Consider the following 24,804-nt stretch of genomic DNA (forward strand, 5'->3'; position numbering starts at 1 on the left):
CTGTAATTCCCAGATTTAGTTTCACTTTTTATGTCCTACTGACAGAGTGTCTTTCTGCAGGTTTGATGAACGCAGCTGACTACTACGGCCTGGAAGAGCTGCGCAAGGCGTGTCTGGGATTTGTGCAGGCCTGCATCAACGTGGACACGGTGTGTGCTTTACTCGCCTCCGCAGAGAAGTACATCCAGTACAAATGCACAAAGTCTCTCGTTCAGAAGGTGAGTTACCTCATTCCTTCTAAAAATAAAAAAAAGAGTTCGAGGCCTGTTGTCTCTGTATGTCCAACAAAGTTACTCATATAGTAAGAAAAATGTTGTTCGTCCTTTACTGTGTTTCAGACTGAAGAAACGTTATAATTGTCAAATCGTCACTGTTGTCCAATTCCGTTTAAAATTTTCAATATTTAGTCCAGCATACAAAATTAGACACATGAAGACCATTTCAAGCTGACTTCTGTTCGGTTTCCTTTATAGCCGAAATGCACCTGACATAATGTCCTACGTCATGGCATACCACAGTTACTGTAAACACACCACTAATTCGATATAACTCATTGGCTGTCCAATTTACCGTCTCAAGTCATCCCAGATATGCTAGATTTGGGACAAATCAGGGATTGTGTAGTGATGTGCCGGATCGTTAAAAAAGTAGATCCGCGGATACGGATCATTAGTGGCAAGATCCGCGGATACGGATCTCAAAATGTTTTTACCCAAATCAACTACCCAAATGTAGAATTTGCTACGGAAGGTATTCCCGTTAGGGTAATGGCACTGTTTCTTCAAAAAATGTCATCTACGGCGAAAATATAATCAAGGCTATGATTTACTCTTTAAAGAAATCTCCGTCAAAATTGAGAGGGAGTAAGCTTATTTCTAGATAGTTTGGTAAATGTAGGATACAGGAGCAAGAATGTAAAGCTGCTTCTGGACAGGCTAGAAGTATTTTTTCGCATTTTGTTTCAGCATAAATGCAGCGCTGACCCATTCCACCCGACTTACCCCGACCGACGAAATAACAGAGCCGAGAACACCTTTACAAACAGTGAATAGAGAACTTAGTCTCACTTTTTTGAAGGATGCCGAGAAATCCAAAAGGAAGAATAACATAACAATAGCAAAAACCAATATTGGGACAAATCAGGGATTGTGTAGTGATGTGCCGGATCGTTAAAAAAGTAGATCCGCGGTAGTAGATAAATACAGATCAAAATACGGATACGGATTAAACATTTAAATATATATATATATATATATATATATATATATATATATATATATATATATATATATATATATATATATATATATATATATATATATATATATATATATATATATATATATATATATGTATATTAGGGTGGTCCTTATTTATATGGGAATTTTTTTTTTTCGGAATTCAACAAGTGACGCCCCTTAGTTTTGTGACACTATAATAAAAAGTATTCGGTGCAAAATTTGAACTCGATCGGTCAATAATAACACATGCCCCTAGGACGTTGAACTTTAGCACTTTTGATAATTTTCTTACAAATCTTCGAGCTTTTACTTCAGACCCCGTTCATCGTTTCTCCTATGTTTGCAAAATATTTTTTTACAGCGAGGTAGCACTAAAATTAATCTTTTTAATTACTTCATATCGTTTAAAGATTTTACATTGAATAAGAATGAAATAGTGCTTTAGAAACTTTACCTTAATCGTACGCTTTTCTCAATGTATCTCAATCGTGTGCATTTTTTCCCGATAGTCTTGGACGGTCTGTAAAATACTAAATTGCTTTTGTGACTCATATTTGGTAAATTGATTGTGAAATTCTCCGATTAATTGTGCTCCTCTTTCAGTTGTATCATTCACAACTTTCAGCATTTTAACGATATCTCTTCCCTTTAAATAGCTTCCTTCATTTTGCCATGAATCAAGATCAAATAGGAAAACATCTTTTGGTGTTTGTAACTTATCAAACAGTTTTATTGACTTGTAATTGATTCTATAAAGAGGAAGATCTTTACTAAGAAAGTATTCCAAATCATCTACTGTTACCTGAAATTTTTTATACAGTCATCAGACACGTCTTCCTATTCAGCAAGAATTTTTTTGAAGTAGTCTTATCCTATCTTCAAAGAGTATTCCTTCATCCAATACGGACAAAGCTACTATTTCATCCCCTAAGTCCCATAGGTGATTTATGAATTTTTCAATCACTGCTTCTGCTGCATGTTTGTTATCATTTTGTACGCTGCAGGTTTTTTAGACACTAGACTTTACATTAATTTAAAAGGCCTAGAATGGGTTGCTGCGAAAAACTGTATCTTCATACAACATTTAACTGTAAAACAGAATTTACGGGCATTCTCTTCATGTAAAGTCAATTTAAATAGTTTCCTAAATATATAAATATTCAAACAATAAATTCTTTTTGCCACCCATCTGGCTCACAGATAAGCTCCAGGTTGCCGAAAACATATCCCTGTAGGAGGGAGGACTTCACCAAGAAATATTATTACACGTTATGAGAATTCTCTGTAATATTTCTTAATTCCGCTTTCTACGAACAATAATATGTCATCAAATTCTTCTTTTAGAATTTAAGTGGTATGTGTACTTTTTGAATTTTGAAGCGCTTAAATAATGGAATATCGAGTCTAGAACTAAGAAAGGACTTTAAAGACACTCTGCAGTACGATTTCAAGTGCATGATGGTAGTAATACAAATGCAATATATCACCGTTCAGCTTTTTCTCTAAAAAAATTACATGCACAATTTATACGGCCGGTATTGTAAGCCGCTGTATAAAACACTACAGCTTGAACAGTTAGCAATAAAGAGCAATCATCTAAGATATCATATACAACTGAAGAAATATCTCAGAAATTCTGAGTAGCTGTTCAACATTGGGACCTGAAGCTATCATGGTAAGCCTATCGGCGTTTTTTTTTTTTTCCAGTTACATCTGGATGTAGCTTTGTATCCCAGGGAATAACTAAAAAATCTAAATTTAAATTCATGAAATCTGATTTTACATCTCGAAGATTGTCTCTTGCTCTCTTAAGGGATGTACGATTGATTATAAGGTTATTTGGATTCAAATTTACTGCATCTACATAGGCTGTTAATAAATGAGCAGCATCTTTGTCCCTAATATGGCACTTGTCTAACATTGATGAAATTCAAGCAGATATCAATAGTTGTCAAGCTTTTTTGCATTGTGGTAGACCAGATATAGAAAAAAAGGTTCAACAGGTTAGGATAGATACCCATTTCGGTTTCTAAATCTTGTGAATTGCAAGAGGAATTTCAGGGGCGTAGCTAAGGGGGGGGGTTGTCCCCCCCCCCCGAAACGTTAGTCTCAAAAAAAAGGGAAAAAGAGGGAACAGAAAGAAAAAAAAAGAAGAAAAAGAAAAAAAATCAAAACGACTTTTTTCTGAGTAATAAAGGTCAAAAAATCACTTTGCTCCCCCCCCCAATGCCATTGAAAATCTCTCCATGTGTGACCCTCAAGCATAAAGACGCCTCCCTCTGCTGCGACAATTTTTTGATAATTGAGTGAAATTTGACACTTCGCTTTAGAAATGAGATTGGTTTGTTAAATCCACGTATATGCAGCATTTCTTTGTCATAGATTCTGCAACTTGTTAAATATGTTTAATTTTATGAGCCGCGCAGTGGGAATATTGCATACAGTCGAATCTGTATATTTCGAATTTCACATTAGAGAAAAAAATCGATATAAACAGGTTTTGAAATACGGGAGCTTTAAGAAACTTTTTATAGAAATTTGAAACATGATAGTGAAAATTTGAAATCAATACTAAAGACAATATGGGCTCTTGATTAAAATTCCTCTTTATTGGTTTTGTTAGGTATTTTTTTTATTATTACATTATTAAGTGCTTTATTGCGAGTTTAAGGAATCATTTTGACAGTAAAAGAAACTTTAAGCATATCTTTTTCAAGAAAAAGTCTTTTATTGCTTTTTGGTCCCAGATTTTTTTTTTTTTTTTTTTGATTCATTATTTATCCTCTTGAGGTTATCAATTGCAGCAAATTTAACTTGGCCAGTATTCTACGAATTTCCTTTTTTCATTACTTCAAAAAAAAACTTACTTTCTTTTCACTCCTACCGTTTTGGCTTTCTAAGTAATCACAATTTTAAGAAAGAGAGCAACCACAGAACAGTACTAATCCAGATAACAGAGCAAAATGGCTTTTAACTTGAATGACCTTTAACCATGAACTTAAAATGTTCATCTTAACATGTCACACCTGTGAATTTCACCCCTTTACTCTTCTTCCAAGAAAGTGCGCGAAACGACTGTCCTTTGGTTAATCTTCATGGAAAGCCTAATTCGTGGAACGCATTTCTCCCTTTTTTCCACTGCCTCCTCAGCTCTTGAAGAAAATTCCTCTGTTTCTGAGTTGAAGAAAATGTTTTTGTTTGCTGCTTTAAAGATCATTGGGTTTGGAATCCGAAAATGATAGCATAACCGGAGTTTTAGACGATAGAGGTTTTTCTTGGTCTGGTCTCGTGTGTGCCATAGGTCATAGTCAAAACGACCTTTGCTAACCAGAGTATCCATTTCAATCACATTGATTTTTCAGCCAGTATTTACTGCGTATTCTTTTTGAAACGTGCAGTCTGTTTAAAATAGTACATTTCAAGTGAAAATTGTAGCATAAATGAAGCGAGGAAGACCGATAACAAGCTTTTTCAACCCAAAGAAAAAAATTAAAATGACGAAAAGGATTGCTCTAAAAAAATTTTTGAAAAAAAATAGAACCGACTTCAAAATTGCTCTAAAAAGTGAAAAATAATTTTATTCTTTAAACACCATCGATAATACTTTTAAACATAATTTTTGAAGTTCGCGCAAAAACGATCGATAAAATCATTCACAGCCATAACTCAACTACAAGTATAAATTTTACCAGGTCCAGTTTCTTCACTACCACATGCATTACGCATTGATGACAGCATATTTAAGTAGCGATATAAATGTTTCGTTCCTAACTTTGGATGATTTTTTGATAAAAATATGAACGAAGCATGGTTACAATGGATTTTACGTTTTGTTTTTGCGCCAACTTCAAAAATTATGTTTGAAAGTGTTATCGATGGTGTTTAAAGAATAAAATTATTTTTCACTTTTTAGAGCAATTTTGAAGTCGGTTCTATTTTTTTTTTTTTTTTTTTTTTTCATTCTTTTTAGTGTAAATGTAGATATATCAGTAAAAGTAAGAAGTTACCTCGTAAGAAGTTCGGTTCTATATCACTGTATTGCTTTAGAAAAGCCTTTATTCAAAATTATCATTACAATTACTATTAATGCTACTGTTATATGGCACCAAACTTTTATAACAATGAGTTTCATATTGTCGCGTAGATGAAGATAGCGAAGACAATGTGAAAGCCAAATGAAGCAAATACTTGAGAAAGTGCTGGAACTTTCCAGACTTGGAAAGATACAGAAATTAAGAGAACATTCGAGAAAATACGGGAAACAGTAGAAACGAAATTTTAGTAAAATTCACTTTGTCCTAGTCGGGATTTGAACCCGAGCCGCTCGTGTGGGAAGCGAGAATTCTACCACATAGCCACCGTTATCCACGGATGAAAAGTGCGAACTTCGCTACAATATCATTTTAATTGCATAAAATTTACTGTTTTTTGCCCATAACTTTTTTTCTAAAGAACAAATATAGTCAAACAAAGTAATGGGACCTAAGTTGAGCCATCCCCTATCCATTAAAAAAAGAATCATCAAAATCGGTTCACTAGGTGAGACGCTATGAGTGGACAAAAAAAAAAAAAAAAACATACATACGGTATGAACTGATAACCGCCTCCTTTTTGAAGTCGGTTAAAAAGAGAAAGTTAATGTCGTCTGAAGAAAACGAAGTACAGTCTGCAAAGCAGCATTAGTCCCATTGGACCCTTCTGAAGGTAATTTTATTTTAATTCAAAAGAAAAACTGCATAGCATTACATGAATAAAATGTTTAAAAACGAGATGAATCTAGATTATTTCTATTAGCTTGGTTCGGATTAAAAAGTAGAAAATAAAAAAAGACTTCTGTTTATAATTCCCGAAAAATGCTGTTGTTCTCTCAAATAGATATTTATGTAAATTCTAAAGCAGCTAATAAAATTAAAAATAAAGACTTGAAAGGAGAACAGATGGTATGCATTTGAGCGAATAACTTTCTACCCCCTATACTTCTTCCCTAACTTTTTTTATTCAAATCTTATCAACTGCTTTAGAATTAGCATAAATGTAAATACATAAAAAGCAACATATAAATATAACGATATGAAAAGCAATTTCATTTTTTGCGGATTATAATTCAAGAAGTCTTTTTGTTTTTTATTTCATACTTTTAGTGCAAACCAAGCTAGTAAAAATAGTCTTTATAATCTGATATATATATATATATATATATATATATATATATATATATATATATATATATATATATATATATATATATATATATATATATATATATATATATATATATATATATATATATATATATATATATATATATATATATATATATATAAAAGAAGAATACCCCCCCCCCCCTGAAAGTCGGGTCTAGCTACGCCTCTGAGGAATTTGATGATAATAAAGGACTATGTACTGAAATAGAAGACAGTTTAAAGTATAGATTTTTACATTATTCCGATCTGGAATTTTTTAAAGTTTATATTTTAGATATGGAAAATAGAGTTTATTTTTATGGTAGGGTAATCGAGGATTTTTCAAAATTTAAATTATAAGAATGCATGAACATTTAAGTATATAACTAAAGAACAGCGAATTAAAATATAATTGTCATTACTTATATTTATAGCATGCAAACCTAGTGACCCTATTTGGGCGCTACTATTTGCCACACCTATTACGTACACAGAAATTTTTCTAAATCAACACTCCCAAAGCCTGGAGGAGGCAATTTGTTGTTATCAAAAATCATTCATTAATGGCTTAGGTCATTCATTAATTGCCTTTAGAATCAATTGTGTCCATCTTGGTGGAAAAAAAATGTTCCCCTGCCGCTTGGTTTGTAACGAGCGCGAATAGCTGTATGCATGTCTCAAGGCCATTGGTGTACATGTACCCTATGTAATATGTAAAATTTTACAGAATGAAAGTGAGAGAATGGTTGGTCTGGAAGTAGCAACATCTATTGAGGTTCAAAATTACTTTAAATGTGAAACCTAGGAATATTTTTACATAAAAATGAGAAAATCCGCAATTTTTTCTTCGAAACTCGAAAAATGGGGCCCTAGGGGCACGTGTTCATGGATTGACTTAAAATTTTGCATGGATCATTTATTTGTATAATAGAACAAATTGAGGGGGGCGTCGTGTAAAATATCTACAACTTCAAAAATAAGGACCACCCTAATGTATATATATATATATATATATATATATATATATATATATATATATATATATATATATATATATATATATATATATATATATATATATATATATATATATATATATATATATATATATATATATATATATACAGGGTGATTATAATTAAAGTTCCATTTTCAAAACGCTGTAAAAATAAAACCACTGGTCAGAATGACCTCAAATTTCAACGGAATATTATCGAAGAAGGGGGGAAAACGTATGACAAAAGAAAAATAAATAGTTGGAATTTTTAACAATAGATGGCGCTGCAAGTGTCAGAAGATGTAAATCAAAACACCTGTCATGCGCCCTACTCATTGAAGTTGTTATGAAAACGTCAAATACACGTTTTTTTTTCTCATTTCGCATCTGAGAAGTTCACTATGGCAGTCTCAATAAAAGACCTGGCCGTCCCGATCACCTGATCGTAACCCGTGTGACTTCTGGATATTGGGCTATCTGAAAGCTGTTGTGTTCAGTGCTCCGATTTCAAACTTTGTTGAGCTGAAGGCACGCATTGCGCGACACATTCTAAACGTGACCCCGGAAGCACTTCAATCAGTCGTGGAACATGCTGTTTCTCGATTTCAACTTGTTGCAGAAAACGGGGTACATTATATTGAACATCTTTTGCGCCAGTCTCACGAAAATTAAAGACCGATTTGATTTTTACGGATGCTTTTTATGCGGTTTTCGGTACAGGACAATTAAAAACCAATTTTCCCCATCCGACGTGATATGACCTCTCCGTGTTGGATGGGCTTACATAACAGTATCACTCCAATACCCTCGTGCACACTGAGTAATACGGTGTTTTAACGTATAGTTTACACCTTAAATAATATTTTTTGATTTATTTGTCATTTGTAGTCGACCACTGTTAAATATGATGCTTACAGCGCCATCTATTGCTAAAAATTCCAACTATTTATTTTTCTGTTTTTTTTTTTTTTTTTTGACTTATCTCGAGCATGTTTAGCAATGCTAAACAACCCCCATGAATCCAAATATCTGCAAAAAATCCAAGAACAGCAATGGGTCACTAAGGACCTCGTCCTTCGTAAAACCCAAACAAGATAGAATGTGCTCAGGTGAAACCTCTCCAGCAGAGCACCAGTGACACTCCGGAAAAGTCTTGATATTCCCAGAGAATCTAAGAGCTTTTGTGTGGCCACTCAGGAATCTCGAATATGTTGTCTGGAGGAGTCTACCCTTGAGTCTAAAGGACTCACCAGGACATTTTGCAAAATACCAGGCGTGTCTGGGAGGTGTTTTAAATTGGCGATTGAGCTCCATTTTTGAAATTGTGGAGATCTCACTGAAAGTAAGATCTCCACAAGGGCTCACACCCTCCGCAGCAGCAGATCTAGCCAAAAAGTCAGCCCTTTCATTACCCTCAACTCCAACGTGGGAAGGGATCCATTGAAAGTGAATTGTATGTCCTGATGAAAGAGTATGTAGTAGACTCAGAATGTCCAGGCTGGTCTTGTCGCCCACATTACTCCAATTAGCGAGGTGCTGTATTGAGGCACGACTGTCAGTCAAAATCCAGATTTCCTGGAAACACTCCTCCCGCTGAACAGCACACTGCAGACCCTTCCTGATAGCAATCAGTTCTGATCTAAATACTGAACAGAAATTCGGGTTTCTGATTTTAAATTCCAAGGCCCCAGAGGGAGTAGGAATGAATACTCCACTGCCCGAAACGCCATCTTCTCCCCTGCTTCCATCTGTATAGATTTTCAAGGAGAAATGTGGTATATTATGTATAGTTTCCAGGGCCATTTGTTTAACTAGGTCCGGTGGATCTGAACTCTTGATCACACTAGTCAGGAGCTCGTCATGGAAATAAATTCCCTCAAGCTCCAATCCAGCTCATTTGGATTTCATTACTTCAGAAAAAATTAACCCTCCCACCCAAGTCTTCTTTTGAACGAAAAAAGCAACTGTCAAAATCGGTTCATCTGTTTAGGAGCTACGGTGCCACAAATAGACACACAGATACACACTTTCAAAAGTTATTACCCCTTCCTTTTTGCGACGGGGGATACAAATTTATTTTTCTTCTGTCATCAAGTTGCCCCCTTCTTCGATAATATTCCGTTGAAGTTTGACGTCATTCTGACCAGTGGTTTTATTTTTATAGCGTTTTGAAAATGGAACTTTAATTATAATCACCCTGTATATATATATATGTCCCAGGGCCGACTTTATACTGAGATGAACTTCGTGGGTCAGAACACACATTGCTGACAAATTTGAAGACAGCAGATAGAAATTTTAAATCATTGAGATTTTCCTCCTTATCTTCCGACTATGAAATCGCTACCAATCACGCGTATAAAGGCTTAGAATAGCATTTAAAATTTACTTAACAAGATTATAGTTCCTACTGTATAATATAACTTGAAAGTTCCAAATAAATATGAAAGCAGAAAACTTCGTTCTTTCAATTAGGGTCAATATTTTTATGTACGGGTAGCTTTTACCAGTGGCGTAGCCATGCCATGGGGAGGGATAGGGGGTTAGAACCCCCCATGAGCCCCCAAAATTTATATATATATATATATATATATATATATATATATATATATATATATATATATATATATATATGTGTGTGTGTGTGTGTGTGTGTATGTGTGTGTGTGTATAAACTCGAGGGCATAGCTTTACTTGAAACTTCAGAAAAAATTAACCCTCCCACCCAAGTCTTCTTTTGAACGAAAAAAGCAACTGTCAAAATCGGTTCATCTGTTTAGGAGCTACGGTGCCACAAATAGACACACAGATACACACTTTCAAAAGTTATTACCCCTTCCTTTTTGCGACGGGGGATACAAATTGGCTTCGGAAATGATCCCTTATATTTTAAATACGGAATAAAACCGAATGTAAATGGAATTTGAGTCTCTTATTCAAATATTTAAGAATTTTTAGAATAGAAAAGATCCGTTTAAGATCCGCCAAAAAGTAACGGATACGGATACAGATCTTTATTTTCCCTCGGATATCCGCGGATACAGATACGGATATCCGGAACATCACTAGGATTGTGTAGGCCAGAGAAGGCGAAATTGTGTAAGAAGCCCCCTGACACAATTGCTGTGAGTGACCAAGTATTGTCCTGTTAAAAAATAGCTCCTGGGATCGTCGCCAAAAGCGCCAACACATGTGATTGAAGCATGACACTAACGTATCGTTATGCTGTCATGGAGCTGTGGATCAATATTACAGGTGATCATGTTTCTTATATAATAGCAAGCACCGCATAACATCCCCCCAGCAGTGGGCGCGGTATGCCGCTGAAATAAAAGCAAAGGCACTATTTGGAAATTCACAACAGGTTCTCCATAAGCATACAAAAGTCATCGCTTCCGAAATTCGATCTGGATTCATCGCTAAGACGATCTGGATTTATTGGGTTGCAGTCTAATCCCGTCGAACGTTATTCCAAGTTGAGGCGACAGTGTGGATGCTCTCCCTTTTTCGAGTTTTTCCGTTTTTTAGCTTTATGGTAGTGACGGACTTCTTGAGAGCTGACTGTAGATAATTCACCAATTGATAATGGTTTAGCTTGAGGCCACTTATATTGTGAAACATTACTCGTTCCCAGCCTGAGCATTGTCATTTTTGTTATCATCTATCACTTCTCAGTCTGTTACTGAGCTTGAAAGGAAACCCGCGTCAGAAAATACGTCTCTGTTAAAAGGAGAAACTCCTGCAGCTTGGTAACCAGAAGCTATGTTTGTAGAGGTTATGGTCTTTGGAAGCGCCGTTTTAACAATACCAGGGATGTCATATATAATGATTCGATCCAAACAAATCCAAAACAAATAAGCAAGGTTTGTCCTTTGAAGATTTTACATGATTATGAAAGCGTTTAATAAACTTAAAAAAAGATTCACTTGTTAGCCAGCCTGTTGGATAGGAGTGCAGCCTCGAAGCCCGCTCATTATAAAATGATCCTTAAAAACACTCTCGGAAAGATGAACATCGGAGTTTCCGATTGCGTTTACACCAAGGACCATTGTGAGTTTGTCCTCCTTCAGCTGAGGTAACTTTTCCTATGCATGCACTCCTTTTTGGCTACAATTTTAGTAGGTCTCTGAACAGTTTGCACACCGGTCTCATCAATATCCCAAATATCCTTGAATTCGAATTTGTATTTATTTAAAACACATTTTAAGTTATCGAAGAAAAGATTCACATTGGTTCTGTTGAAGCTAGTCGCTCGGCCTAGATTAGTTGCTTCGGGCTCTCTGATTGAAAGTCGAGGATGTCTTTTCATGAAGAAGGTGAACCAATCCCTTGCTGCCGTTTGATAGTTAATCCATGAATCTGGCACTTTAATAAGGTGTCTGTTTGCCAAAGCCAGTTCATACGCCAGGGTTTTAATATTTTCTGAAGTTAGTCAGTAACAAATTTTGGAAGAATGGATTATGTACTGCTCAAGTTCAAGTTCTAAGTAATCTGGAAAAATTTGTCTAGGCCTAACATAACCCATTGTAACAATTTGTTCATTATATTCATCTTTTTTTTCTAATGTATCTACAAAGTGTCATTTCATCAATTTTATAAAAAATTGCCGCCATTCTCAAGCTTATTTATTTTCCTTTTACATCTTTATATGCTTAATCAAACATTTGCGGTGGAGTTTTCCCTCGATCCCTCTTCTTTTTGTAGTGTTGCACCATTCTCCTTTAATAAAAAGTCAAGTGATATAGTTCAATACATGGGGTACGTTGATACGTTGTATCAATGTGCCCCCAATCAAATGCATCGACTTGCCCCCCCCCCCACTGCATTCTTCGCGTTTAAATTAACCTAACAACTAAACTAAGAAGGTTGTAAAATTTTAAACTATCGTAAATTACTCACATTTAAGTACACTTTTACGGGAAGTAACAATGAGCTGTCTGGAATATATTGTCTTCTTCAGAAATCCACTCAAACACAACTCTCAAGAAATACATTTGCTGATTAAAATAATCTTTTGGTTACAACACTCTGATAAATGGCTCGTTCACTTGCAGACGCCGTCCGGTACTAACTTGAAGTAAACTACAGTTTCTTCTTCCTTTACAGACTGTCTGGGTGTGCGCGTTTGGTCACAACGCCATCTGTATCAACTTACCGGCGTATCAACTAGCCCCGCTGTACCCTATATATGTTTATCCATATACGTTTTCAAGTATTCTCAAATCATCCTTGGATCTGGGGACATGTCCCTAAATGACAATTTTTCCTTCCAAAACGAGGAGTGGCAGTGAAGAAGGTGTTCCTCCTCATACCACAGGCTCCAGAGTTAATCCTTCTGCCGCAGACGGTATTTCACGTTAGTTATGTATAATGCTTTTACTCACTGCATTTACCAAACTGTGGCTAAGTGTTTTGAGTAGCGTCAGATCCAATGGTGAAAATTGAAGGGGATTTAAACATTTATTTATCCATTTGTAAAATTGTTTCATTTTTCTCTTGCTCATTAGTGTACATACATTTTTGAAGTTGCCCATTTTGGTTCTACACAGGTTCTGGAGTTCGTGGATTCGCACGGCGACGCGGTCTTGGGCCTGGGGTCGTTCGCTCTGCTGCCTGAGCACGTGGTGCGACTGATCCTGTCCAGGGAGGAGCTGAGAGCCGACGAGCTCAGCAAGTTCCAGGCGGCTGCGCACTGGAGTCGCCGCTTCTGCGATGCGGAGCCCGGGGCAGACCTCAGAGAGACCATGGCCTCCTTCCTTGAGTGCATCGAGTTCTACAAAATCCCGGCGTCCACGCTGATGCGGGAGGTGAATCATATTTATTGCCCTTCAGATATAATAAGTTACTTTAAAAACTTTCGAAACTACAAATTCTTAACTTATCGTATCATACAAATCTTTTCGAAGTTATGATTTTGCAAATTTTGTTGCATTAAAGTGAAGGGATAAATTTCAGTCGAAAAGAATTTGTACTCATGAAACCTTACAGAAGCTCGAATACGGGTGAAAACACTGATAAACGATATATATTGGCGCAAACAACTTATGTAGGCATAAAACTCAACAATTTTATTTAAATTTATTATGTTTTCATAATGATTATTATACTGTCCATTTTATGGCCCCTATGGCAGACGATATAGACGTGAAGGTGAGCGGCAAGTCCGTCAGGGTTTGATATACGGACCTATGTGATGCTAACCAAGTACTTTAACTGTTGAGCCAAAAGGATCTCAAGGCTCGGGGGCAAAGTAGGGTTATGAATTCTCTGAATGAATGCCACAGATGTAAGCGGACTTTTTAATGTTTTAAGTAAAACATTTGCGAAGTTCAAGCCGCAGGTAGGTAGGTTTTCATTGAAAAGATTTTATAAATTATGCTATACAGCAGCATCACTAGGGCTGCTAGAGTAATGAATTGTCTCAAAACAGATGAAAATGTTTTCTACCATCTGTACAAGTTATCACCATTTTTTTCATTTTGGCACTTACACCCCTTTTCTTCTAGGTGCTTCATATGTGAATATGTGATCAAAACAATAAGAAATAATAATCGATAATCTTAGAGGCTTTTTTTAAGCTTCAATGTACACAATTAAAAATTTTAATGTAAGACTATTCATAAAGGCTTAATAATGAAATCATAGGCATAGCAGTATTTTCCTTTGGTCTTTTCGAGTTCGTTATCGTTATGAGGAGGCGTGACTATAATTGAAAAAGTATTTCAAAGCAAGAATTTTAAAGTTACTCTATAATAGTACAATATTATGGTTAAAGTCGGTGATGATTCTAATTGGAATCGATTCAGAAGGTTTAGTGATTGCAGTTGTAAGATCGGTGCAGAAAAGCTAGTTACAATTTGCTGCTCTCGCGTCCACGGTTATATTCTAAAATTAAAAAAAAAATGTCCTAAGCAGTTAAAAAAGTTTTTAACTGCTTCGCTAAGTTCGCTTCAATTTCCGAAGATTAAAGAAGTTGTTAGAAAGGGTGACGTGGGTTTATAATCTAATGGGAACACGGATGAAAATTTGAGACAAAAAAAAGTTGAATGTTTTCAAAGTAGACGTAGCTGTATTCATTTTTCTTTTCCTTCGACCAAATTTATGATTTTCGTCTTTTAGGTGCCATGATTTTTGACTGTTTGACATTGTCTTTATTCATTTGTTGAAATTCTATCCGGGAAGTTCATTATTTTTATTACTGGAACGGGGGGGGGGGGGGGGGGTTGAGGCAACTTGCGACAGCATTTACATCAAATGAAAATATATTCTAGATTTGCTTTTGTCAACAGAGACATTGATGTCACTGTTTTACTTTTTTAAATAGAATCAAGGGTGTAGCAAGAGAGAGATTGGAACCTTCGGCTTACACACAGATTGCCAATCTGAATATATCTATGTTTTTTACTTATTTAAGGATTGCTGTGATCAACTCTCCCCTCCCTAACCTCTCAGCTGCGAGACAAATTCTGACTGCGCTTGTGCATGGAACAACGACCCTTTAAACGAACAAAGGATATTAAACACACACATTCATCGAAATCTGAAGAGGAAACCAGACACTGCCCTTAAACAACCCCAGAACCAGCTGATGTGCACAACCATCTTACAGAAGATATTAGAAAAATTCAATATTTTTCTCTCGTTTCTGCGAACGGATTAAATTTCAAGTTACAGTGTTACTGTTAGCTTTTTGAACAAATACGCTGATTTATACTCCCATTCATGTGTTATCTTATACCGTAAAGTCATCAAAAAGTTACTGACAATAATTTTAAAATGTTCATATTCAATCCTCAGGAAATGCTAATATCATCATGAAGCCCCATAGCCAGGAATTGCGATACTGCATCAAAAATTCAATTCCGGTATTCGGTATTTTTAAAACGTGATACCCGGAATACCGGTATTTTAAATTTAAAAAAAAATGCTTGAAAGCATACTGTTCTGCTGCAACATTTCCTAATTTTGTACAAAAATTGTATTATTTCTGAAAACATGGTGAACAAATATAAAATGAAGGAACAAATGTCATAATACAAATACAATAAGAGTAAAAATGTGTGTTAAATGATTATGCGTATCATCTATGTTATTTTTCAAGGCACTACAGTCGAGCCCGCTTATTAGAATATTGTTTAAAAATTATCCCGCTTAGTATAATACATTTTCAATGTACCAAACCAATGTAATGTGTTATTTTGATTCCGGTTAGTGGAATACCCCGCTTACTATAATACATTTTCAATGCCACAAACCAATGTAATATGTTATTTTGATTCCGGTTAATGGAGTAAACCGCTTATAAGATTATTATTATTATTATTATTATTTGTGGCAAAATGGCTATTCCATTTAGTGGGTTAAACTGTACATAATTTCTAAATATTATCTTACCAAGTATAAAGCGAGACATGACAACAAACCAATACCAGTGACAAAAAATTACTAATTGATTTACTAACGAGAAATTTCTAGAGTTTCTTTTTACCAAAATTCAATACAGTTGAGATACATACTTTTAAAAAATATCATAAAGTATTACTGCATTTGATGGTTGTAATAAATTATTCATAGAACAAATACATTCGAAATTACACACGAAATTGACTTTCACAGCCTCCTTTTTGCGACATTTTTGAAGTTCAAAACAGAGAGGGCAAGAAAAGAACATGTTTAGGTGCACAAGAGATTAGATTTTAATCTCTTATTCTGGTTTTTTTCCACTTTGGTTAACAAGTGAAAGCTGATCTGTGTGCGAACTAAATGTTCTATTGTTTTTCTCTTGTTGTTTCTCTCTATTTTGGGGTTTCTCTAACAAAGATTCCTATATTTGTTAATGCTGAGGTTTACGAGTGGCCAGTCGTTGTGAAAGGTTTCAATCGTCTTTCTCAGAGGTATTTTAACATTAGATATATATGGGGGAAAATCGGTGCCCCAGAAAAGTGGTCGTTAATGTAGGTGGTCGCTATATAGAGGTGGTCGTTCACGGAAGTTTCACTGTATTTATTATTTTCAGCTAGTACCCAAAATACCGATATTACCTCAGTAAATACCGGTTTTTCGAAATCGCAAAATTTCTCGAAATACCGGTATTCGGTATGCTAGTATTGCAATCCTTACCCATAGCTTACCCAGCTCAGCTGATCGCTCTCAAGTGTGACTGTTTATTTATTGCTTTAATAGTCAGTTATATTCAAAAACCTCTATTACGAGATCGCTTTAAGTACTTAGCGAATTCCGAAGGAGCAAGAGATCCAAAGATGCTTCACATTGAACATTAAGTACGCAAGGTAATTGCTTCTCCTTTTCAAGCCTATCCTCTAAGAGTGGTTAAGATCAACGTAAAAGCTCAGCTTAGCAAGCTAATATTTCGAGCGAGTCATTAGTCACTTTAGTTCGTATATATCGTTCATTTTCAAAATATCTGTTAAGTGACTGTTACTCACTGGTTATAACCAGAAATTACCAAATTCTGATGAAGCAAGAGGTTTAGAGTGATTTCATTATAAATAGCAATTAATGCGAGGGTTTCTCCCTTTCAGGTGTATCCTCTAGGAGTGGTTCCGGACAACATCATCATGAACGCTCTCGCTTACCAAGCCGATCCCTCGAGTGTTGACTTCCGGAAAGTCGGCTCTCCAAACCGATTCCGGAGGATGTCACTAGTGACTCTGCCCTCTCAAGAGACTGGCCCCGCCTCACTGCTTGGCCTGCCATCGGACTCGAATCCGCCCATACCAGAGGGTGGAGACGAATCCGGCCCCACCGAAAGCTCTACCCCAGAGAAGAAGGCCACACTGTCACGCTTCTCCAAGTCTACCAGAATGCGCCTCTACAGACGAAGCAAGACACTCGCAGAGAGTTAACAGCACGAGAAAATCCGTTTTTGTTACCTCTCTTCCTACATTCTGGCACATCTGTGAAACGGAGTCAACAAACGTTTGGTACTAAAATTCGCATTTACACGAGGCAATTGAATTACCGATGTCTATAGCAACTCGTTGTTCTTCCAACATAAATAAAGGGTTGCCCTAAAATCCGGCGATTTTTTGGGATAATTAGAAAAATTTGCTAGGTGTTACTTTTGGTTCGGAGAGGGAAAACCCAATGATGTTTAAAAACATGTCAGCTTCTTTAAGAGGAGGAGTCTGAATGGCTATGTTTTGAGCATCTTGCTCTCTCTGCAAGAGGAAGAAGCACGGCGATCTTTATACGACTAGAATTTTTTCCCCCTAGGGGGCCATTCATAAATTACGTAAGGATCCTGAAGGGGAGGAGTTGTTGTACAAATCTCTACCCTTGCTTGGGGGGGGGGGAGGGTCATACCCATTCTTACGTAATATTTTCCAAGTAGATATTTTATATTAGAAATCGCGCTGTCAATTGGTTTAGCAGGGATCCTATTTCATTTGCTTCTGGAAGGTTAAAAAATGTGTTTGAATGAGCAGTTTTTTACTTGTTTTTCTCAAAGAATGAATCGTGTAAAAAAAAATGTATATATATTCGCACTGTGTATGGCATATCTATTTTTTAATTAGTATCGCATCATGTACAAAAAATATTTGTCGAAAAAACATGCAGTCAAGATTTTTTTTGTAAATGTTTCTTTGCACAAAAAGGTTTTTAAAGAATAATTAATAATAGTGAATTTAATAACGATTCCAGTGATGTAAGATTCATTATTTTATTATTTTGAAAATCGAAATGGAATCTTACGTAAGATGGGGGGGGAGGCGTACAATGTTACGTACCCCTACATGGGGGAAGGGGGTCAAAAATTGCCAAAATCAACCTTACGTAATTAATGAAGGGCCCCTAGTTGCTGATTTTGTACCAGGATATCCCATAAAAATGTTTCAAATCATGATGTCTATACCGTGTAATAACTAATCGTTACTGTAGCTATCGGTGGTTCCAAATAACAACACTAATGTAAAAACTAAATTTCATTAAAACTTAAAAGATAATGAAGATAACAAGGTTGTTGCTCGTTCTTGCCACTATTATGAGGGCTGGTGGCTCCCTTCAAACTGATGTAACATAACAACACCTAACATATGCCAAAAGATACAAGACAGCTTGCTTAAATAGATGAGGAATACGCCCTCTTGCGGCAATTCGTAACACTGTGCTCCACCATCAAACATTTACTACCAAACTTTAGAATGTGTAAGACAAGCTTTTCAGTTGTTTCTAGGAGCTATTGCAAGCCATGCCACATAAGCTTAACTAATCATAACTCGCTTAAGTTAAAACATTACACGCAAAAAGTTGTGCGACATAATTACCAAAGAATTTCAATCTAAAATGTACATTTGCTGACAACGCTGACAATTTTAATACGTTACATTACACAGGGGTGCAGAATGCGCCATTGAAATTTTAGGGGGTCTTTATACCGGTATATTTTCGTTGCTAGGAGGTTTTTCGTTCTTGAGGGTGGGGGATGGCTCAGTAGCATTTGGAAGGGGTGCGCCATCACTCTTAGGAGGCATCCTCACATTACGAATCCAATATTTATCTAGTTCAAATGCTTGTGAAAAAGAACATTAGATTAATGTGCCTTTCAAGCTATTTTTAACAGAAAATTTGATTGTTCCTTGAGAAAGCCGGCTACAGCAGCAACGAAGAATTTTTCTGCATGATTATCTTTAAGTTCAAAATACTGTCAGAAATCAGAACTACTTAACTCTGCTCAAAGAGTTATACAACCAGCATAATATCCGAGTTACAATAAAATCACTAGAGCAAAACGCATAGGATTAACCATGAGAAAAATCAGCAGATAAGTCAATTTTTTTTTCAAATACATATTTAATTTTGTCATTTTATGCCACTTTCTTTTTTTTCTCTCATGAAACACCCTTAAATTTCCTGTCGGCAGTCTACTTTATTACTTTTCGAAAGATAAAGTTTCAGGAATGATATCACCGATAGGTGAAATGAAATTTCAAATCAAACACTCTGTTTTCCACAAATGTGCCAGTTGTATGTAGATCTTATAGAAACTCTTCCCTTTATCCTTGCATTTTCAGATGTGCATATTTGTATATAAATGTGTGTTTCTATATAAATATACGAAAATGCGCAGAGCTCGTAAAATTTGAACTGTTATAAACAAATGTCACTCATTCGTCTGTCAATGTATACGAGGGTTGGAATTTTAAGAATAGTAACTATTTATTTACATGTAATACAAAAGTGATACACGTTACCAAGTTTTAGTCCTTCAATATAATCACCAGTATTCTTTCATCTTAGGGATTAAGTCAGAAGTCCCAATGACACAAGCACTTGACTTATTCCGTAAGATGAAGGAACCACTTCGTGATATTCGCTTCAGAACTGTTTCAGAGACCCTTGCGGCAGCAGATCCTCCCCATTTGAACTATTAACAGAACTGGTGCTGCTACAGGTGTCATATGGCTTCCACATCGTTGGAAACGGATTGTTTAATAATGTTGGTGACTATTTTAAAGGACTAAACCTTGGTGGTGTGCATCACTTTTGTATTACATGTGAAAAAATAGTCGCCGATGTTAAAGTTCCATTCTTCGTATATACTGTACAACAGAATACAATCGCTAATCGGAATTTTACTAATTCCAAATCTGTGTGCGCTTGCGGTTTCTTGGTTTTCAATTCCCAGTGATTCAATCCATAGTACAATTGTGACAGGATAACAGGATTACGGACACTCTTAGGCATGATTTACAGTAGTAACTTTGAATCGCCGATAGATGCAGAACTCAAAAATCAGCAATATTCAGTCACTATTTCAAAATTGCTACAATAGTTCAGCAACAGCTTCTGACATTTTACCAGTTCTGCGCATGTAATATGTGATGGATGTAAATAATATGTTTGTACATAGGATATAATATGTGTGAATTGTAAAAAGCGGTATTTTATTCTGTGTCAATCGGGTATGTCTCATGTAACTTTTGGCAACATTGTGCACTCCTTTTCAGAACGCTTATAGAACTGAAAAGGATGCAACAGCACTTCTGACATAAGTCCTTCAAAAGCCAGTTATCCCCCCCCCCCACACACACAATTGCCAATTTTCGAACGGTTTATGTGGAAAGGATACAACAGCACTTCTGATATAAGTCCTTCCAAAGCCAGTTATCAAAAAGAAAGAAAGAAAGAAAAAGCACAATTGCCAATTTTAGGAATTAAGAATATTCAATTTGAAAAGTAAGATGAGCTCACAAAAATTAGGAAGATTTTTTTTCCCAAGTGACAAAAGTTTCTACAATATTCCAAACTTGTTCGGAAACAAAAATAAATCCTTCACATCAATTTTTTTGCCATTGACAATTGGAAACACCAAAATTGCTTTAAAATATGTAAGATGGGCCAGTTTCTTTGTTTTATACTTCAGTTTTAAACTTAATACTATCAATTGTTTGTTACAGTGTGAAAAAATAAGTCACCCTCAAACATTGATTTCGTCCCAAATAGGGGTCGGAATTAACAGAAACGAAAAAAATACTCCCCCTCCGTGCTGAATTATTTTCTTTGAATAACTTAGTCGTGATTATTGATAATGATGATTTTATGATTTGGTTTGGACATTTTCTGGAGATTTCTGCGATCAATTAAGAACATTTACCTACCCCTGCCAAAATTTAAATGAGCACCAAATTTGTTTCAAAAATCCAGAGTGTCATAAATCTACTCTTAAGCCGCTCCCCATTTTGTAAGAACTCAACCATTAGTATACCACAAAGGTAAGTTTTTTACTGAAATTTGGGTTAATTTTCTAGAAGATAATTTTTGCGATTACTGGTAGTAGAATCTTCACAAAATCAGGAATGGCTGAAGAGTTTAGTTAACTCAGCAGTTTTAAAACTAATTTGGTATTGATTTAAGGAAAGAAGGAGGGAATGGTTAGGTAAGTTAATGTTGTTCACTGAGGGCATAGTTCCCTAAAATCTCTAAAAAATGTTCAAATAAAATCCTAAAATCATTAATTTCAGTATTCAGATATACAGATATTCAAATATAGCGGCTAACTTGGGACAAACCTTTCGATCAAAATGTAACGATTAATTTGGGAGAGAGAGATTATTACGTTAAAATGGTATAAAAAATGTAAAACGAAAAGATGACCTAATACCATATTCTGGTTTACTGGAGGCTTTGTAGCTGCAAAATAAATGAAAAAACAGTCGCATACAGCAAGAATAGAGCAAACTAAAATTAAAAAGCTAAAATTGTAAAATTTTAGAATGTTCAGTTATGAGTTGCTCCTTGCTTAAAAAAGGAATCCAAGATTTAAAAATCAAGTAAATAAAATGAGAAAAAGGAAAACTTAGAAGATGTTAACTTTTGATTAAAAGTTGGAAATGTGTATATTGCTTTGAAGTTCTGGAGACCCGACCGGATCTATAAATTTTGGGTACTTCCCCAGAGGTCTACAGTATATATTTGCAATGTTAATAAGTCCCAGTGCTAGTTTTTTTTCCCAATTTCTTGAGTTGTTTGGCTCCCTTAAGGGCGTCCCCCCCCCCCCCCCCCCCCCCCCGCCGCCACACAGTGGGTACGCAGATCGGAGTCTGAAGCTTTGAACTCTTTCACCGAAAACGGAGGACTTTGCAAGTGTGCTGTTATGTCTTTTAGTACAATAAGCATCCAGAATAATGAATTATTAACAACCAGTTTTAATAAGTAAACCAGCAAACATTTGTGAAACCTTTCTATAAATCAGGCACTAAAAAACCTTTGTTGTACATAAGATCGTCTAGAATAACTGTCAGCAGCAGTCAATTCCCTTGACATTGATTTTAAAAAAATCTCTAAAAATGTAAAAGTTCTCGAGCCTGTTTAAAAGTTCGAATATTGAGTTTTTTGATTCACGAGGTAAAGCAAGTCAATGTCTTTCAAAAACGGAATTTAAAGTTACTTTGGAAATAGTTTTGAGAAATATTAAATTTTAATGGTATTTTCTGAGTAATCTTCTGAGTTTATAAATTCAAAGGAGTTGGCATGTCATAAACCAGTATAATCTGTGAGTTGAATTTTTGTTTTATAAACATGAGTGCTGTGAACTTCATTCAAAGCGTCAGAGATTGCATTTATTTTTAAGCCATAAGAGAGACATCTCCCCCTACATAACCCCCCCCCTAACATACAGTATCAAGACCGACGAACTGTTTCGTGACGTCATCTGTCACCATTATGTGCGTGTTCGCTCTTTGCAATGTGTCATTCTAAATGTCGAGTCAGCACTTAGCACTCACTCATCGTCAACAATTTCTTACAACAAAGAAGTGCCGTTCTTAATGACAGAGGGATTCTGTCTAGCTTTACGTGTTGTTCGTCGTGTGTGTGTGCGTGGTTTGTAACATCGCCAGGACAGCAAAGAAATGTCTTTTATTTTATCGCTGACAATCAAAATGGCGTCTTTCGACGTGACTGTGTTGCCGCCATAGTGATATCATTCGAAACTCCTTGCACTTGTACTTGCGTCTGCCATTGAGCTTCCCTTTCAGTTGCAGCTTTTTTTTTCTTTTCTTCTTCTTCTTATTATTTTTTAAGTAAGGATCACGGAGTAGCGTAGTAGATCTAATATGTTGCATGGGAAATCGACGCACAAGTTTTTCCAATGTCAACGTTGTGAACTTTCCTTAGATGCGATGTAAACATTCCACAATCAATAATTTTTTTAATGATCAGTACTTAGACAAATGAAGAAAACTTGAATCATGACAAAAATTAAAACTATTCTTTATTTGTAGCAATATACCAAAAAACCTGGTTATCACAGCTAGAAACTGCAGTTTCGTGCTTATTAGAACTCTTCAATCTAGCATAGTGAATAACCGAGCCGGAGGTAGATGTCTGCTCATTGAAGCTGAGAGTGCCAACAAACTGGTAGGTAGAGTGAATCCATCTCACCAGCGAGCATCCGCAGCATGGTGCGGTTTGACTCGTGAATTGAAGGCAAAGCTTGGGTATTTAGCAGTAAATTACCTCCCTTAAGTTAGGGCTAAGGCAGAACTACTGGCAGTATACCAAACAGCCAGGTTATCACAGAACATTGAAAGTAGTTCTGCTTTAGCCCTGGCTTAGGGGGGGGGGGTAATTTAATGCTAAATATTCTTTACTTGGTATGCTATAGTGTGGCTCTGATAAGTTGCGCTATGACCTTGGCGATATTTACTGCTTTTGGGGATAATAGGAAAGAGTAGTTAGAGCTTGAGTTGAGTTGCCTTATTTTCGTAGTAATTTTACCAGAGTATTCCAACTCAAATCCGTTCCAATAAAGCATTCCTTTTTCATTGAACTCCCCAAAAAAGAGGTAAACATAGTCAATGTCATAGTCAACACACGATTCCTTTTTTTCCATTGAAATTTAGACATCTTGCCAAAAGAGGGGAAATTAACCCAGAGATAGGGAACTTAGCATAATAATTTGCGTTAAGAGTTTCCAAAATTAAAGACAGGTCCATTATTTCGAGTTTTTCCAGAAGGGGGCATAAAGGGCGTGAACTCAATGAAGTTTTATCAAAAACCACAAAACCACTCCCACTCATATGTAAAACGTTAGTTTTTTAAAGTAGGGTGGGGGGCATTGACCCCTTTCACCCTAACCCCTTAAAGGAAGATCCTAGTTCAAGGTGTGGTCTAAGACCGATGATGTGAATAAAAATTCGAAGTATTGAAGCGTACGTATTAGGTATGTAGCTACTTTGTAACGTATCACTCGTATTAAAGGAATTTTATGTAAAATTCTCAAAATTCAGGCCTTTTGCCAGAGCAGAAAACAATAACTCACAGGCTTGAAATTTTAGGCAATAGTTTGTTAGGAAGTTAAAAACTTACCGCAGTAAGGCTTAAAGTTTAGCGGAATTTAAAATATTTTATAAATTTTCTCTCTCTCTCTCTCTTTTTTTTTTTTTTTTTTGATGTTTTTCTAAAAATCTCAAAAATTTAAGTCTCTTGCCGGAGCAGAAGACATCAACTCAGAGTCCCGAAATTTCTCACAGTAATTAGTGTTATTGAGTTACAAATATTCTGCACTAAGGCTAAGTGCTCTGAAAAAATTCGATTTGCCTTTAAGCACACTTAATAGTATGAACACACTTCATAACGCGTAAAACATAAAACAAGAATTTACTGAAGGTGTGAAAATTAATCTGCATAACATAATTACTTAAAATTAGGCGGTGAAGAAAGAAAACAAACAAAAATGAAGAAAGGTAGGAAAGACAGGAAATGTAAAAGTGAGAGCAGTCGATACAGAAAATTCTAAGTTATCCTAAATTTCAAGTACATTTTTTGTTTCGTTTAGATTTCGTTTCTGCTCCTTAATGTCAGGAACGTAATCAACTACCTTTCTTGAACCAGTATTGAATTTCTTAATTTTAAACGT

At 35.7% G+C, this 24,804-nt stretch overlaps 1 protein-coding gene across 1 annotated transcript in view; it reads left to right on the forward strand.

Annotated features, from left to right (window-relative positions):
- Window positions 1-19,816, forward strand: part of LOC129234956 (serine-enriched protein-like) — a 36,428-nt gene extending 16,612 nt beyond the window's left edge. Inside the window, exons 4-7 of the mRNA XM_054868754.1 lie at window positions 61-218; window positions 12,971-13,228; window positions 16,964-17,165; window positions 19,683-19,816. Coding sequence (XP_054724729.1) covers window positions 61-218; window positions 12,971-13,228; window positions 16,964-17,165; window positions 19,683-19,816 — 752 coding nt within the window. The remainder of the gene's footprint in view (window positions 1-60; window positions 219-12,970; window positions 13,229-16,963; window positions 17,166-19,682) is intronic.
- The last annotated feature ends 4,988 nt before the right edge of the window (window positions 19,817-24,804 follow it).

The sequence above is a fragment of the Uloborus diversus genome, chromosome 1 (assembly GCF_026930045.1).
Source record: "Uloborus diversus isolate 005 chromosome 1, Udiv.v.3.1, whole genome shotgun sequence".
NCBI classification, from domain to species: domain Eukaryota; kingdom Metazoa; phylum Arthropoda; class Arachnida; order Araneae; family Uloboridae; genus Uloborus; species Uloborus diversus.